General features: G+C 44.9%; 1 protein-coding gene and 1 long non-coding RNA gene across 2 annotated transcripts; one reads left to right on the plus strand and one right to left on the minus strand.

Moving 5' to 3' along the window:
* Window positions 1-6,810: 6,810 nt before the first annotated feature.
* On the minus strand, window positions 6,811-8,963 carry LOC108160634 (protein twist). The gene is made up of 2 exons (XM_017294763.2): window positions 7,484-8,963; window positions 6,811-7,386 (listed from the first exon to the last, which is right to left on the minus strand). The coding sequence occupies exons 1-2, from the start codon at window positions 8,752-8,754 to the stop codon at window positions 7,125-7,127; spliced, it is 1,533 nt and encodes a 510-aa protein (XP_017150252.1). The 5' UTR covers window positions 8,755-8,963; the 3' UTR covers window positions 6,811-7,124.
* Window positions 8,964-12,101: 3,138 nt separating this feature from the next.
* LOC117188400 lies at window positions 12,102-16,819 on the plus strand. The gene is made up of 3 exons (XR_004472570.1): window positions 12,102-13,573; window positions 13,799-13,834; window positions 16,762-16,819. It is a non-coding gene; the product is annotated as an uncharacterized LOC117188400 (long non-coding RNA).
* The last annotated feature ends 829 nt before the right edge of the window (window positions 16,820-17,648 follow it).

Here is a 17,648-nt window from a genome sequence, read left to right on the forward strand (position 1 = left end):
GGAAAGAGAGAGATAGCAAGGGTACGTGCTGAGGGAAGAGAGAGGCGGCAGGGCAAAGCAGTTGGCTTTAAGTGAGGGGAAGATGTGGTGGGGTCACAGGAGCGGGCGGGTGAACTGGGTCAATTGGGTGTTGCACAACCAGCATTTGCCTGCATTTTATAAATCCAAACAACGCTGAACGCTTACCAATACTGAATAGAAGTGTCTTTCTTTGAAAGATAGGTGATATAAACTGTCTTAAAATATCACATATACACGTACATATCTTTGAGAACGTTTGGGTTAAAATCGGATAGATAGACGACTGTTGATGCTGTTCGTACACGCAATGACTGGCACTGGCTATTAATTGCAGTCATAAGAAAACAACAAGCTTTCCATAGCAAATCATTTGTCGTCCAACAATCAATATGCCTGATTCTACGAGTCTTGTTACGTACTATGGACTGGAAACCCCGTTAACAAGGTTCTCATTCAGGTTAACTACTAGCTGCAATACCATATACCAAAAGCTCTTCTATTATTATTATTAACTGAGCTTTAACTTAGCCAGCAATCAAAAGACAATCATGACAACGACTTGAATTAGAGAGCAAAGCATTTCTGATGAAAAGTTCGTATGATAAAAGATACCAATTATGTGAAGTATAGTCTCCTAAATAGATCAAAATTTCTAGGCAGGTATTTCCCCCGATTTTAGAGGAAACTACCAAATAAACTTGTACAATTTGTAACCTCTCTCATCATAATTTGCTTGCTTACATATTTGTTTACCTGCTCATCGTATTTCCCATCTTTCAGCAGAAACTTTCAATGGCATTTCATGGCTGTTTCTGCTCTAAAAATTTTTATTGTCCCTGCCCATCAACAGCTCGACTCACGCCTCGCACCAATAACAAGGCTCCAAAGATATGCCCGACATTCAATGGTCTTTTTCACACATACCCGAATCCCACCAGACATAAAGTGTCTGTGCAAAAATGCATATACAATATACATATGTACATATATGTTTATGTACATGCTTCCCTCTCCCTTGTATATAGTTTCGATCCCCTTCAGTGATCGGGCCCTTCGCCCTTACGGCTCTTGAGTAGGGAATGGGAAGAACGATGCTGCCTGCCTGAGTTGCTTCTTGTGGATTTTGTCAAGTGGATTTTTGTCGAGTTTTGAGATCATTAAAAAAACATCGTTAGTGCGTTCATAATGAAGTACTAAAGAGGAACCCCAAGAAGCAATCCCCAGAGAAGCGCAACTAAGAGAGAGAAGCAGAGAGTCCCAAAATGAAGGAATTCAATTTCAAGGCAATATTTTATGTGTCTCTGCTCTTGGCACATGATTAGTTCTAGAGACGAGCTGACGCCTCTCCTACTAGCGCCAAATGAGTCTATGTTAAGTCCCTAGATCCGAGTGTATATGTATACTCTCTGGTATTCCGACTATATATGGGATATTGTATTACGCTCCGCTCTGTGGGATTGATGGATGCGACCGTGAAAAGCGCGGCGTGGAAAACTCTGCCTGTAACATCAGCATCGACAGCCACATCGACGTTCCTACATATCCATCAGCGGAGGCATAAATAATTTTCGCCTTTGGCTTCTCTGTGGTTGGGTTTTAAGGGTATATCGGACAAGATGGTGAATTAGTTGCTGGGAACATAATTCACTTTCCAATGTATTACAGCGAGGAAAACCTTTCTGATTAATGTTTTATTTAAATTATTTCAGAGTTTGAGTACACCATATAAGTAGTTTCCTAACAAATATCTCTGAATACCCCACTTTTGCTGCTGGGTAATTCTCTAGTCGATCCACTTATTACAACTGATGTTTTTTTTTTTGTCTTTTTGCCGCCAGCAGATCTTCCTCTTCTTTGTATCTACGCCTTTGGGGACGCTCCCGCGCTGTCAGAAATTAATCTTTTCCCTTTCGCCAGATGTTGAATGCCGCCGGCTGCGGTTGGCCAAAGGCAAGCGAAGGGGAAGTGAGGTGACGCGGGCATGGATGTGGAGAAAGATGAGATCTTGGTGCAAAGTGTCAAGCGTTTACATCAAAATCGAGCAAGATCGTAACGATTTATTCCCAGAAGAAGGAAATCGCCATTTTGCTTGGTTTCATTTCTTAACTTTCTTGTTCCTTTTCCTAGCTTTCCTTTCCTGTAAGGCTTTCTTCTACCAGGGGGGAGGGATTGGGGAATTTGAAAAACCATTTTCAGTTACTTCCTGGCGAGAGTGGGAGGAAGTCAACAGTTTTTGCCTTCGGGCCAAGTCACTAAAATGTTTTTGTGTAAATAAACAAAACTTTGGTTTGGTTTTCTTCAGTTCTCCTCTGATTTTCCTTTTTGGATGTCGACCGCCAACGCTGAGGCGCAACGTCGCGTCGCAGCAACGCCATCGATGGGGCTTTTTTATGGATTGTTTTTTGTTTATAGACAACTACGGGTACACCCGACTCTGGATCGTTTGGATCGGTCTTTCCGTCTTCTATATACTATGTACCAGTAAACGCGTGTGTGTCTGTGTATGAGTTTGCTTTTTATGTGCCTCGCGCATCTTCGGCTGAAAAAATATAAAAGGAAAATATTTATGCCACCGACGAGGGGCTCCATACAGGGGTATGGCAGCACCAACAGAAACTGACAGAGACGGCGACAGAGGGTGGGACAGAGATGGAGCTAAAAGCGATCGTTTTGCTGCTGCCCCTTTTTTCGCGCCCCTGAGCAATTACTCGTATTCGAATACCCTACGAATTCGGTTGAACTCAATGGCGTATATGCACTAGGGGATGGGAGATGAGATATGTAGGTGGGTGCTATCTATGGATTCAAACTAGTTTCAAATCGGTCTTGACTAGGTCATACATCAATGAATACACGACTCAATATGATGCATAATCATTGTGATTGAATTGTCTTGTCTTAGACATTGAACATTATCTTTATAGCCTATAGGCTCTCTAGGTCTTTGAGTCTATGTTATTTGTGTAGTTATATCAACGAGAATACAAATAGTAAGATGAGTAACGCACATACAGGAGGCTGGCCTTTGAGCACTCTCTTGTGGCCTTTCAACCAACATTTAAGAGCCCCTTTCAAAACTACCGTGCCAACTCGTTGCAAAAAAATATCTTACCACTGTATTGTCTTTGGTTGTATGGTATAAAATGTAGCTCTAATGGGAATAGTTTATAGAGCAAGCCATAGTCGATACACCTTAACTATAAACCATATTTCACTTGTCTTTTTTATGAACTTCCACTGACACACGCTCATAGATGCACACACAGGCATTGGTATGTATATCAAACGATGTGTAGATGTATGGCTATAGAGAGTACATATCTGTGGTGTGTGATGTCGGTACATTAGCTGGGCCTTTTGTTATTGTTGCTGATGGACAGATCGGCCGACTTCATCATCGGTGGCCATTAGTCAGCACTGACTGTCCCTCCTCCCTCCCCCCAGCCCCCCATAAAGGGACGGAGTGCCCCCTCTTTCCACAAGCAACATATATGAACTTTGATCGCTGATTGATTGGCCAAAATGCACTCGAAATGCAGCCGGCACCTCTATGTTTAGCACTGTACGGTGTACGCTCATATCGATGATTTTAATTACTCGAGCAGTTTGCATATTTCGCTGTCGGTGGCATCGTTGCGTGAACCAGATGTTGGCGCTGGCCCCAGGAATAGGGGCTGGGGTCTGGTACTGGTACTGCCAGTGGCTCTAGGGTGTATATGTATGCTTCCCACTGGCAATCAATCAGCGGGGCACAAATGAGTCTGCGAATGGGTCACAACAATGCAATCTCCAAGTGGCCAAACGCTTCCGTTCCCCGTCTGTCTGGCTGTTTGTCTGGTTCTTTACTTTGAAATCGGAAACGCTTCGTATAGTTTTTGGACACAGCGTTTTCACTTTAACATGGACACGGACACGGTCATCTGTTTCAGTGCATCGGGGATGACTAAGGAAATGGGGTTGGGGATTTTATCATATACAGATCAGAATCAGTCAGTATTTGAATATATAAACTTTTTCTCGGTTCAAGATTGGTTGGCATTGCTGAATATACTTTTTGATTGATTATTAAATTGGAATTTCCCAAGAAGAAATTGTGAGGATATAGCTTCGTTCAACTTAAGATGGATTGTAAGTCGAAAGATATTTAACTTTGTAGATAAATAGGTAAGTGTGATTTAAGCCTGAAAAATCTTTATTTTCAAAGGGTTTTCTCCCCTCAAAATATTAAATAGCCCAAAGATCGAATTCTTCAGTAAATATTTGTGCTCCCTATGCACTTGAACTCGTCATACCCCGCGAAAGAAATCCCCAAATTCAAATTTTATCCTCTAAAAAATACAAGGGAAAACCATAGAAAAACTAAGGGGAAAGTCAGGACAAGTCGCATTATCCACTGTACTCAAGGCGTATTAGTTTCAGTCGCTGCAATTACAGCATTGAGTTTCCTTCGAACACTGTTTTGGTTCTGCCTCCCAGAAGAAAACCAGGAAGGGCTCACAGAACTACCTTGAGATGACAGGGGAAGGGGAGGGGCATTCAATGCTACCTAAAAATGGGAGATTGCTCCCGCACTCAGGCGGGACACAGAACTGTCAACGCCCCCATCTCCAACTTAAAATCAATGTTGTCCTAGGGGTTCCGTAAAAAGTACTGGAAGAGCGGCTCAAATGACGTTCGGCCATAAATCCTGTGTCTAAATATAGAAATAACGGAGGGATGAGATGGCAGGCAGGCAGGCACATTGCAGGACAACCGACACCCAGCAAGGACAGCGGGCAGAGATCTTTCTTTATAGGATTTAACTAGACTTTTTTCGCAAGGCTAATTCACATGGAGGACGCGCTCACACATGGTAATCAATGGCATGTGCTATGCGCCTGAGGACCCTCCTAAGGACTGCAAATCTCGGTGCGCAGCAAGAAGGACCGGACCTCATGCCAGGGGACAAACCGTGCGCTTTCCCAACATATGTGCGGTGTGGGCGAGCGACTCGACTCGTAAATGAAATGAAAACAATGCCAGGATCTGCCCGGGCATCGGAGCCTTTACCCATGTTTTTCTGCTCGGCCCTCGCTGACTCTCCAATATAGGCGCCGCTGCCGTCCTCCCGCTCATAGAACGTGTGATCTACGATCTATAATGCCTCAGGCCATGCCATGGTTCATTCATGAGCCAGGCAGCCATTCGGGTCGTTCAAGCGAGCAATACTCGTATAAATCAATTGTTCTTCCACTCCTTCCCTCTCATGCGATGGTTCTTATGACTCCTGTCTCATTTCAGCTCAGTTTGCCGCCTTGGTTGCTTAATTAGATGTGGAAATTCTAGGGAAATTTCATGGAATATTGGAAAAATAGAGAAAATGGTGAATTTTGGTTGGTTATTGATTTGGAAGCGATGCTGAGATTAGAATAAGTAGAAGAGTAGTTAGAAAATTCATTGATTCTCTTTCACTATTAGTTTATTCTATTGTTGGATGTCATATAGATATACCTATAATATAGAGAATCAGTCTACATATCTGTCTGATTCCAAGTATTTATTTCGTAAACAGATTGCTGAACGGAAAGATCTGCAGGTGATCTATATATATATATATATATATATATCTAAAAAATTCGTAGTGTCAACAAATAGATCTTTCCACTTTAGTTTCTTCTAAGAATAAATTGTTAGACAATTATTATTATAAAGCGATGATTAGTTCCAAGACAAAGTAAGCCAAATGATTGATTTACAAGGATAAAAAGTATATTTCATCACAAGAGATAATTTAATGATGTGTGAAGTGATAAAACGGATATTAATGTGATCTATTTCCTAAGTGGAATTCCCCAAAACTCTGAACTACTCAAGTGCGTATTATAATCTCTTATAATGACTTCTGTTCTATGATAATCCAACACTTTCCACTCGAATGCTCTCCACCCCAATCGCACCCCAAAAACACGACAACCTGTCAACATTCATGCAATATGCCAATTTATCCACATAAACACATGGATACATAGCTGCATATAAATGCAAATACTCGTGTGCACATCTCTAAGAAGATCCAAAATAAGCATCCCACTTTGTATATAGAGCAAATAATACTTTGGCAAAGAGCTCTCCGTGTCGAGAGCTGTCATTTAAAAAGCAATTAAGTCAACAACTATGAACGAGAGCGATGGGTAGAGATGCCAATGCCGATGCAAATGCAGATGCAGATGCCTCTTGCTCTGCCTTTGATGAGGCAGCGTCCAGTGGAAGTTACACTTGTATGCCCATTCCTAAGCCCATGCCTCCCCCGACTGGGGACAGCGACTAAATTATCTGACTGGGCTAATTATGAGCATTTTAAATACGCTTTTTGGCGACATAAATACTTTGCTGTTCAGTGCTGTTTGGGATTTTTCGGTATACTACTTTGTAAACAGTTTTTATGTTTTTGAACATAAATCAACCGGATGTGAATGTGTTTCTGCTCCATGTCTGGGGTTGGCTTCCCATGAATAAAGGCTGCCAGAAGAGTACACACACGCACAAGTAACATATCTATAGGAGATGCAGATGTATCTCCAAGATACATACAGCTGTCCGTCCGTCCGTCTTTGGAATGACGTTACGCTCTAAGTATGTCGACATTCGCTGTCGCTTTTTCGATTGTCTTCGCTTATAAAGAAATCCGATTGGGGACTGTGGACTGGAGACCGGGACCGGGACCGGGACCCCCCCAACGAAGAGACATTTTCGCGCCCAATTTAATGGCGGGGTAAGGGCGGTCACCACACCGAACGGAAAGAGAAATAATTATCAACAAAATGGAGTTTCTGTATTTGGGTTTTCCCTTGTTTTTTTTTCATCGGTTTTCATCTTCCATCTCTCGCTTGATCGCTTTCTTTACAATTAATTTAGTTTAGACTATAAAATTAAATAAGAATAAGTTTAGGCTTAGACATCTACGATCTATTAGACATGTAATATATTATATGGAAAGAGTGATAGAGAATTGAAGAGTGAGAGCGGCTGGGGCTCTGGAATTCACACGATTGTTGTTGCTGGAAGCCCTCCCTGGAACTGCGCACAAATAGGATATTGATTTCGATCCAGATGCAGATCTGGTGCTATGCCTTCTGGTGCTGCACATCGCCCTCCATGCGCCACACCCCAAAAAGATAACTCAGCTTCTCGGGTGGGATGATGGGCGCTCCGTTTGCCTTCCGCAGGCACTTGAGATCGGCATCGGCCCCATTGGCCGCGGCGCTCAGCAGCGTGCTGGCTGCCCCGTATGGGGAGGAGGAGCCCATTGGCGAGACCTGGGCCTCCAAGGCCTTCAGCAATGAGATATCGCTGGAGCTGAGCATGCGACAAAGGAAATCGATGTATCTGCAATACAGAATCAAGTTTCGGATTAGCTGGAAACAAGGGAAAACCAGGAGGGATGCTACGAAGACTGGACTGGGACTGGGAGAAGTATCCTTACCTTGTGGCCAGCTTCAGGGTCTGTATCTTGCTTAGCTTATCGCTGGGCAGCGTTGGTATAATCTGCTGCAGCGACTTAAAGGCATCGTTGAGGCTCTGGGTGCGCTGGCGCTCCCTTACATTGGCCATCACCCGCTGGTTGCTGAACTCGTCCGTCTCCTCGGTTTTGCTCGGCTTCCGCTTGAGGCGTCTCCTGGGCTTGCGGAAGGCCTTGCCGCCCCCATCGACGCCATCCAGAAGGCTGCCCGAGCTGCCGTCATCCGCCAGGCAGGCGGGTGACATGCCGCCGCCGTTGACTCCTCCTCCAGCGGCCAGATCGCTGACCGAACTGAGGGCCGTGTGCCTGACGTACTCCATGTCGTCCCGATCCGAGCTTGAGTAGGCGCTGCCGTTCAGGGAATTGGCCGGTTCGTAGCCATCAAAGCTCTGCCGGTAGCTGTTCTGGAAGTGGAGCTGTGGGTTCTGTGGCTGCTGCTGCTGCTGCTGCTGTTGGTGTGTCGCCTGCTGCTGTGGCTGATGCTGATTCGTGTAGAGGGGCAGGAAGACCTGAGCCTTGTGCTCCGACAGCTCCTCGTCGGGGAACTCGAAGTGTGAGTGGGGCGAGGTGCAGGTGCTCTGGGGCCCCGCACAGGTCTGGGCCGAGGCCACCTCATCCACGGTGGTGGGAAGATAATCCACATAGATCTGTTGCTGCTGCTGCTGCTGCTGATGTTGCTGCTGCTGTTGGTGCTGCTGCTGGTGGAGCAGCTTCTTGTGGTCCGGTTGCATTGCCAGAGTTCCCCCGGACTGGCAGTCATAGTCGCTGCTGCTCCTGGCCCGCTTTCCGTGCTCGTTCCAGGAGGAACCCGATCCAGCCACCGACTGCTGATCGAATCCGTTCTGATTGTTGCTGCTGCCGTTGCTGTTGCTGGCCGTGTGGTTGTTGTTCAGCTCCAGGCTGGCGCTTTGGGCACTGTGGTTGCTGTGCGTGCTGCTGCTGGTGCTCAGGATCTCGTTGCTTGGTATATTGTAGTCGGTGTCCTCCAGCTCCGTAATGCCATAGGCCGCGTACTCCGAGGGCAAAGGCGCGTACTGGGGATGCTGTTGCTGCTGCTGTTGCTGGTGCTGGTGCACTGGGGATTGGTGGATGTAGTGGCTGGAGTGCACATAGGCCTGCTGCTCCACTTGGATCAGTTTGATCACATTGTGCTGCAGCTCCATGATGTTCGGCAGCGTGGGCTTGTAGCTAATGTCCAGCAGCACTTTGGGCGACACGGAGCGAGTGCTCATCATTTGTGGGGCTTTATTTGTGGCAAAACTTTCGCCTATACTTTTGATCAACAATTTCTATCTTTCAATCGTCAAAGATTTTGCAATTTCTCTCTGTGAATCGGCACTCGAAGATTTGCACTTTTTCTTTGAATCGGAGTTCGGTCGATGTCTCAGAGTTTTACGCGCTCGCTTCTCTTGATAGATCTTCACACACTCGACGACAAAACGCATCTGACGCACGATCCTTTCGGCCATTGCTCAAATTGACATTTTGCGGCTGCTCGACGGCCATTCGCTGCGCGCCGCTGCCACACTAGTTGTCCCACTCGCACACTTGCGCACACAAAGCGCTCACACACTCGGGACGGGCTCTCTAGCTGGCTCTCGCTCTCGCTCTGGCTCTGGCTCTCCCTCGCTGGCGATGGCCGACGCAGGTATGACGTCAGCTATGACGCCCGCTGCGCTCTTTGGATTTTCTCAACGGCGGCGGCGGCTGCGAAATTTCTGCATTGCCCCGAGAGATTTTCGTTTGGGTTATTCTTTTTTCCCTTGGGGATTTTGATTCCGCGGGAAAATTCTGGATTGGTACGAATGAATACATCATTTATCGACCATATATCGCACTGGTCTAGCCCTTTCATCAATCAAATGATGGTGTTACTCTAGCAAAAGGAAACATTTGTCGAAGTAAAAAACTCTCTAAATGCAGAATCATTCCTAGGTTCTCAAGTTTTTTAGTTATAATCGTACAAAAAGAATGATTTAAGTACTTGCTGAATCTTCATTGGAGAGAGCACATTATTTGGATCTTTTGGAAATACAATAATAAAGTCCTCAGAAGCTGTGATTCCTTTTGCAGATCCAAGCTAAGATCGAGACAAAACACTGAACCCTGATTAACAAAATTCCCACCCACCTATTATATAACCATCAGGTTGAAGATCATCGTAAAGCTTCCTCGTTCTCGTCCTTCAACCCTAGCGATCGATGGGAACCCCACGAAAAGGTTCATTATGCCTAATTAGTGAATTCCCACACACACGTACCGAGAAAAACACATCGCAGGGCACTGAAAATCGAAAATAGACGAGTACCAGCGAAAAGTCAAATTTCCGGATATAATTATCTGCCTGCCTGCCGCAGCGGCGGCGGCGATCAACAAAAATACCCGATTAATACGGAGCGCACGAACTTCCGCTGGAAAAGACGATCCCGGCTTAGGTAACCAAACCCCAGGACGAAAAGCAGCATCCTTGTAGAAAAACCGCCAGCAGGGTTTTGCCCCTGAACGATAAGGTACCTGGATCTGTTTATTATATTATTAATAGAGTATATAGTTATTGTTTATATGATACATCAAAAATGTGAGGAAAGAACATTGTATGTAAACAAAGCTGAAGCTTCAGCCTCAGATGTTCTTCTGGGGAGATGGTACTCTCGTTCCAACTACAAGATTGTAATCTCTTGGGATCGATTTGAAAAATCGAATCTTGATATTGATATCTTGATAAATTATACTTTTTATAATTTGTCTCAGGCTTTTTGAGAGTTCTATCTTTTTTATTATTATATATTTGGGGGTTATGAAGATTTTGAGTTCAAATTGGAAGATAATTTACACAAATTAGACATGTATTTAATCCAATCTCAGAAGTAGGAGTTACTAGGTGGGGAGGCTATGAAATATTTCATACAATATCATACATAGTCTGGGACTTGCAGATCAAATTGATTGGGGGATATGTGGAACGCTTCTAAGATAATAAATCGATGGCTTCTACATGATCTTTACACCACATCTGCGGTCGTGCCCCTCATTCGAAATCCAGTGCCGACTTTTCGGATGCAAGGCACGAATAAATCGTTCCAACTGCCACAGATGGAGGCACCCGATCCGCGCCACAAAGTATTCTACAGAAATACAGCTTGTGCGACCAGGGAAATTAATTTATCTCCAAGAAGTGACGCATTGGACACGCTGGAGTCACGTAGTATATTGATTTCAATTCCGTTTACAAACCGAAATGGCAAAGAAATCAAACAAAAACCGAAATGAAATGAGAGAAGCTTGAAAAGGTATTTTGCGTACCACGTTTTTTTTTATTTATTTCTTTCTGTTTTAGGTTGGCTATCTTCTTTTTTGTAATGAATTTCTGTGTGTGTCTGAGTTTTGCGTGGGGATGATTGCACAAACGAAACGGTTTTCCAAGCGGACAACTTTCCATTTTGACAATGCTCTAATCCTGAATCCATCGCAAAAACTGTGCCTGTGCCTGCGCCTGTGCCTTTGAGTGTGGAGCGTGAGAAGAAACATTTGGTGCACGTAAATCTCGCTCGACAATCAATTAAAATTAAAATATTTTTTGTGTGCCCCAATGTTGGAGCGGCAGGCCGGCAGAGCGGCGGCTGCCAGAGCAAAGCAGTCTACATATTCGAATTGACTTTTGATGATGTATCACGATTTATTGTTACCAAAAATGGTCGTCAAAGCGCGTGGAAAAGTGGATCAGGTAGTCGTCGTCTGCAGGCAGGCAGCCGCTGATCGGGTCAGCCAGAGTCTTTTGGATGGGGACTCCCACAGCTTTTGCGCCTCGTTTTTGCCACAGAGAAACGTGTGGTGTGCGATGCAGCCTCCGAGATTAGGCATCTAGTAGCAGCAGCAGCAGCAGCAGCACTAGGAGCACACCAGTTGCAAGATGCTGCAGCGCCAGCATCACCATCAGCATCAGCAGATGATGGACGCAGCAGTTAGAGCAGCTGTCAGCGCGAGGCCTGAAGATTTGGGTTTTCTCTTTTTTTCTTTTCTTTTAATTGCCACACACACCACTCTCCCCACCCACTAATCAGAGAAGAGTAGCGCCACACAGCCAATGGGGAGCTGTGGCGCCAAAGCACCTACGTAGAGCGGACAAGGCGTGTCTCGGTGTATGTGCATGATAATTAACGGTTCACACACACACACACACACAAATACACGTCGAGAGCGGGTAGACACAAACAATCTCCACTCTGACAGCGGGAGCACATACACAGGTCGCCCGCTAGACAGCGGAGCACACATATGAAGACACCCACCGTTAGCGGTTCACACTTATACAATCTCCCCCTTTAGCGGCACACACGCACACATCCAGTCATTGTAGTGGTAGTTGTAGTAGTAGCCGCTTGGCCACCCAATAACATGAGCCCCAACTTGTCATTTAAGCCTAGCTCCACCTTAACCTAAAACCAACAAACAAACCAAAGTGTGGCACACATACACGCACACGCACCCAATCCACCTCTCTGAAGTGTGTTGAACTGCGCCAAAAGCCACCACGAAGCTTTGACGCAAGGCCCCCACCTGGCGCTCGACGGCTCTGGTGCTTCGGCGCCGTTTCAGTGCAACTTTGCTGCGCGCCCCATTCAAACGTGTTGGTGCCCGCGTTCCGTTTTTTTTTCCAGTGTTCTTTGGTTTTTGTTTCGTTTCGTTACGTTACGTTACGTTCCATTACGTTACGCTTTGTGTTGACGTTCGCCGGCTTTTGGCGCATGCGTAACCGTCCGTGGTCCGTGGTCGTGGTTTGGTTCTTCCTGCGAATCGAGCGTTGCATTGTATTTTTTGGCAGGTTGCGTGCGTGCGCTCGTGTATTGTGTGTCTGATTTGAATGGCGTTTTAAGTGAAATTAAAATGACGGATGTGCTGTAATTCGCACACTCTATAACATAGATACAACACCACACACATATACACACACACAAAGAGTGTCAATAAATACAACAAAAAAAAGAAGAAGGAAAAATAGAGAGAGAGAGAGAAAATATAACAAGCAGTTTGTGGCATGTGCCTCTGCCTCTGCCTCTCCAGTTGATCGAATTAGGTGCCAGCTAATGTTCTGCGCTCGTACTCGCAGCGCCCGCGGGACCGGGACCCGGGACTGCAATTGACTGCCACACACCGGATATGCAAGCGGCGCAACGTTCGCCGAGAAAAAAAACGTGTAACACCCCCGCCCAGGAAGCTGCAGCAATAAGTGCTAATCAGTAACACAGGCCCAGGCCCAGGCCCGGATGTAGGGCAATAATTGCCAATTTCAATTTCTGTCCAATTGGAAAATCTCGAAAATTGTGTGTGTGTTTTGTTTGTGCCCCAGTCATGTCATGCCCAGACGACTCGTAAAATACTCACATACTCGTACTCGTATACTCATATCTGGCCAAACTCCGACACTGGCTCCGAATCACGCTCCAACTCCAAGTAACTCTTGACTGCGCGTCACGCACCGCGAACAGGGATCGGAGCGGAGCCTCCCCTTCTGCCACTCTTTACGGACTGACTTTCCACCTCTCTATCCCGTTGCACAATGCACAGGCTGGTGCTTCTTCGACTGCTGCTCTGGTGGCCAGCGCTGCGTTGGCTGCCCTCAAGCCGCACTTTTGGCAACCCCCCCTGCGTCTGCTGATAAAAGGGGGATCCCTTACAGAGATACAGAAAGAGAGCGAGCAAAGAATCGAAAAACGGGGGGAACCCTACCAAAAACAACAAAAGAAAAAGAGACAGTCTTAAAGGTGCGTTGCACTCCCGCTCGCTGGCTCGCTCGTTGCTTTTTGTCATTGATTCCGCGGATAGCATGCGGCAGGGGCAGCAAACGGCAACAGCTGCTGCGACAATACTACAGACGAGCCACAATAGTTGCAGCGATTATTTCGAGCATCCGCCTTCCTCTGCTGCTCTGCCACCGCCCCTTGCTACCGCTGTAGTTGTAGTTGTATTTGTTGCTGCTGTCTTCCGTAACGTGGCCAGAACGTTGCCGGGCAATTATTATTTTGTAAGACGTTTTACAATTTAATGGTTTTCATGGTAAGTATAGTACAACAGTACGCCAACGCCATATGCCATGCCCCCCCCCTATCCGTCTCTCTATCTCTATCTCTACATCCCTCTTTGTGGCACCTTAAAGTGTGTTTTAGTCACGAGGGGGAAAACCAGAGGGTAGAGAGTGAGAGAGGGGGGAAAAGCTGCCACCAACCTGTTGCACTTTTAGGGGAAACTTTAATTCTTCTTTTTGTTTCTTGTTTCTTACAGAATGGACTTGGATCCGACCCTCTGTCAGCAAAGGAGGTGAGTTCTTGGATAGGATAATCTCTGGGATAAAGTTTAGATGAAGCTTTAGCTATAACATCCACGTGATTACTGTGATAGGACCTGTGGATGGTATAATACCCTATGCAAATCTCCATCGGAATATATCTGATAAAAAAGTAGTCTTGCTTCTGTGTGTTTTCCATCTAAGGAAGTGATTTCTTCATGAAAGTTCTCCCTCAAATGTATTCTCCTTTTGTCCATCAATAGATCTTACAGGTGTTCTCCTTAAAAGATTCCTCTATCTTCATTTCGCTTAGTGTCTTTCCATTGCTGGGCTCAACACATAAGAGACAAACAATGTCTTTCAGTGGACATTCTATTCCTCTCATAATTTAAACTCAACTTTAGCAGCTCTCTAAAAACCGTTGTGCTAAATATCTGCTAATTATGGTCTAGAGTCTCCGAAACCTTTAACCATTATGCTTGAGCACAGTGAAATATTTTCATGCTGGCGATACACTTCGGGCCATGCGAAATGACAATTGCATAGGAATTCCCAGTTGGCCAATTCGTTTGACTGCCTCATAAAACCCATCAATCTGGCTCAAAGGCAAAAGCCGTCGCCACTAAAGAAGCAGCAGCAGGAGCAGCACCAGAGGAGCCACATACCAAGCGTAAGACAATCCATAAAATTGAGGGAATGGAGAATGGGGATCGAACCAGAGACTGGGGGAAAAAACGATGCCAACTAATGTCCAGGCGATCATTCTATCAATTGCGGCGCCTATGAGAAATTTCAGCACGTCTCAGCACAAATTAGCGAGGCACAGAGACCATGCAGCGCCCCATAACAATATCATAAAGCAGCTGGAGTGGCAGAAGGATGTGCGGAGGGTATGGGGCATGGGGAATGCCGCCTCCCCATCTCGATAACAATAAATCAGCCAATGGGGCAATTAGATGGGAAAAAGAGAAATATAAATATAAATACCTTTGGACAGGGCAACATCAGTCGCGCATATCAATGGAAATCTTCAATCTACTACATGGATTCGCTGCCATCTCGATCTAGATTTTGATCTCTATCTCCTGCAGCTGCTGCATCTCCATCTCCATCTCAATCTCCTCTCGTTCTCCGGACATTGGCCAATGAAGTTGTTGTCAATGTTGTAGGATATAAAGCAGCCAAAAAGCCAAAGACATTGGCAATTGGCCCCGCGGCTGCCATTCGACACAATCGAAGACAAACTATCTAATCTAATGCTGGCAATGAGCATTTGTTTGTATAAATACGAGTATCTGTTCCTTTGGCAGTGGCAGTGGCAGTATCTGGCATGGCAGTTAGCGGCGACAGCACTAAACAACTGCTCTGATCGCGTGGCCAGGTTCTGGGTTCTCCATCTCCATCCCAGCCTGTCGCTGGGTCTCGTCCGTCCCCTCCTCCACGGGCATTGGTTTCGTTTCTATCGCTTCGCCCACTCGCCACTGACATTTTTTCATAATTTGCGCTACAAGCCTGACAATTGTCGTTGTTGCCCACTGGGCACACTCTACTCTGGATGTTGGATGTTGGATGTTGGCTGTTTGCTCTGGCTGTGGATGTGGCCAGGGTTGCTGTTGGTTTTTCTGTTGGTTCCGTGGTGTTGGTGGCATTGCCGTGTTGTTGACAGCCGTGTTTCTGGCAGCAGGCATGCTGGCTACCCTGGAAGTGGAATAGGCCTATTCGGGGCTATGTTTGGGTTCTGGATAAGTGGAGAATAAACCTTAAGACTTTGTCAAATATTTATTTATATCGTCTATTCATTTATTTACACAAAGATGTAGTCATTTTGTATACTTGCTGAGAACCCACACTTATATTAACATCGGCAAGAATCTTTCTATATTTGAAATAATCAAAACTTTCTACATATCATCCTATCATCATAACATAAATATCATCCGTGGATAATCGCTTTAGATTTATTTAAATGTCCCACAAAAACAGAACTCATGCCTTCCACTAATATATTTACATCGATCCATCTTTCATCCAAATATCGAAATATTCAGCGAAATATTTATGTTCCAATTGAGATTGCAGATGTTCTACTAAATATTTCAATTAAATTTGCTGAAGCCAACTAATAATCTAGATAAAATGAATAGTTTTGAGGTACATAAAGCCTAAGTCTCTCATCTATCGCTCCTCCGTGGTAACTCTGGGTCTAGGCTCTTTCCAAAATATATATTTTGTATTATTTTTGGCTAAAACTTCAAGCCAAGTGTTGGCGCTGACGACTGAAGGTCCCCCCGCCCCCCCGCGAATGCATATGCAGTGCCAAATTAAAATTTATCCATTTTATGGCGCTGCGGGCAGCTCATAACTGTTTCTTTGTTACTTTTTTTTGTGGATTTGTTGGCTTTTCTTATATGTACATATATATTTTGGTTATGGTTTTTATTGCCGTTAGTTTATTGGTTGAGTTGGGGATTTCGTAAGCACATAAAATGCGCAACAATTGCGGTTTCGGTTTCATTCCCTCGCCATCTCCCTATCACACCACACCACACCACTCTGCTCTCCTCCCAGAAGATCTGCGAACGGAGGGAGATACTCGCACGAGCCTGAAAAAGATATCGACGGAAGTCATTTGCGGTTGTTCCAGGCAGATGAATTCAATAAGCAAACAGCTACCAGACACGCACACGCTCTATGGCCACATTCCACTCATATAATATACGCTTGTATGTGGTGCTGTGTCTTCCCCCCTCTACCTCGTATATTTCTTACAAACAATGTTCTACCCCTCCCCAACGGGGCAACACTTTCCCATTCCCCATTCAATGGCATTTTGTCAAACTTGATTAGCCAAAGCATCGGCTATGACTCTATTGTGGATGGATACTGCATATATTATAAGACTCCCCTCTGATTTCCACTGAGACCATCCTATAATGATAATCTCTATTCTCTTCCACAGGCAGAGGGCCCTCCGGTTCAGGTTGAACCAGTTGATTTGAGCCTACGTTCGCCGCGCGGTAAGTTGCTAATTATATAGTTAGTTAGTCAAGATCAACACATACTCGTGTCTACATATGTATGTATCTGTGGGAAGACAGTAGAGTAAACTCTTCTCTGTTCAAAAAAACGATTAATCAATGAAGTATTTCAGTCGAGAAAAGCAGGTCAAAACGAAACTCTAGAAAAGAAGACACAATCAAACTCAAACCAATTTGCATTTCCACTAAAATGAATATTGAATAATTTTGTATGGTTTATCGAAGAGAGCTCTTGAGAGAGTCTTTGGGGGAAGACTTCATCTGATTCTTGTGGGAGGACTGTTAAATTTTGTGAGAAGATTTACATTTTGGCACATATTTATTTATAACGATCGATACATTTTTGGAGCTCTAAATGGAACTACCTATAATCAGATTATCTTTTACTATCTAAAGGGAGCGAATGATCATAAAGAATCTATTTCTGCTGATCGTCTTCTGCTGATATACATATATAGAAAGTGCTTTTGCAGAATACAAATGTACACGTTTGATTCTCAGGATGTTCTTCAGGAAGAACTTTAAGTTTGAGCATTGAGAAGCTTCCCATTTTGAAGCTCTTGAAATATTTCCCATATCGTTCCACAACATTCCAAGAAAACCACTGTGGAGGGGAGATTATCTGACAGTCTTGCAGACAAGTGGAAACAAAAGAGGAGACAAAACGTTAGTCATTGCCTAATGCCGCTCATCAAGTAGAGCCATTCATACATGCATGAATGAAAGCCTGAATGTCTGATGAATACGAGTGTATGTATCTGTATTTGAATCTGTATGATGATCATCAGCAGATCAGTATATCGATAGG

Source organism: Drosophila miranda, chromosome 3 (genome assembly GCF_003369915.1).
Source record: "Drosophila miranda strain MSH22 chromosome 3, D.miranda_PacBio2.1, whole genome shotgun sequence".
Taxonomy (NCBI): Eukaryota; Metazoa; Arthropoda; class Insecta; order Diptera; family Drosophilidae; genus Drosophila; species Drosophila miranda.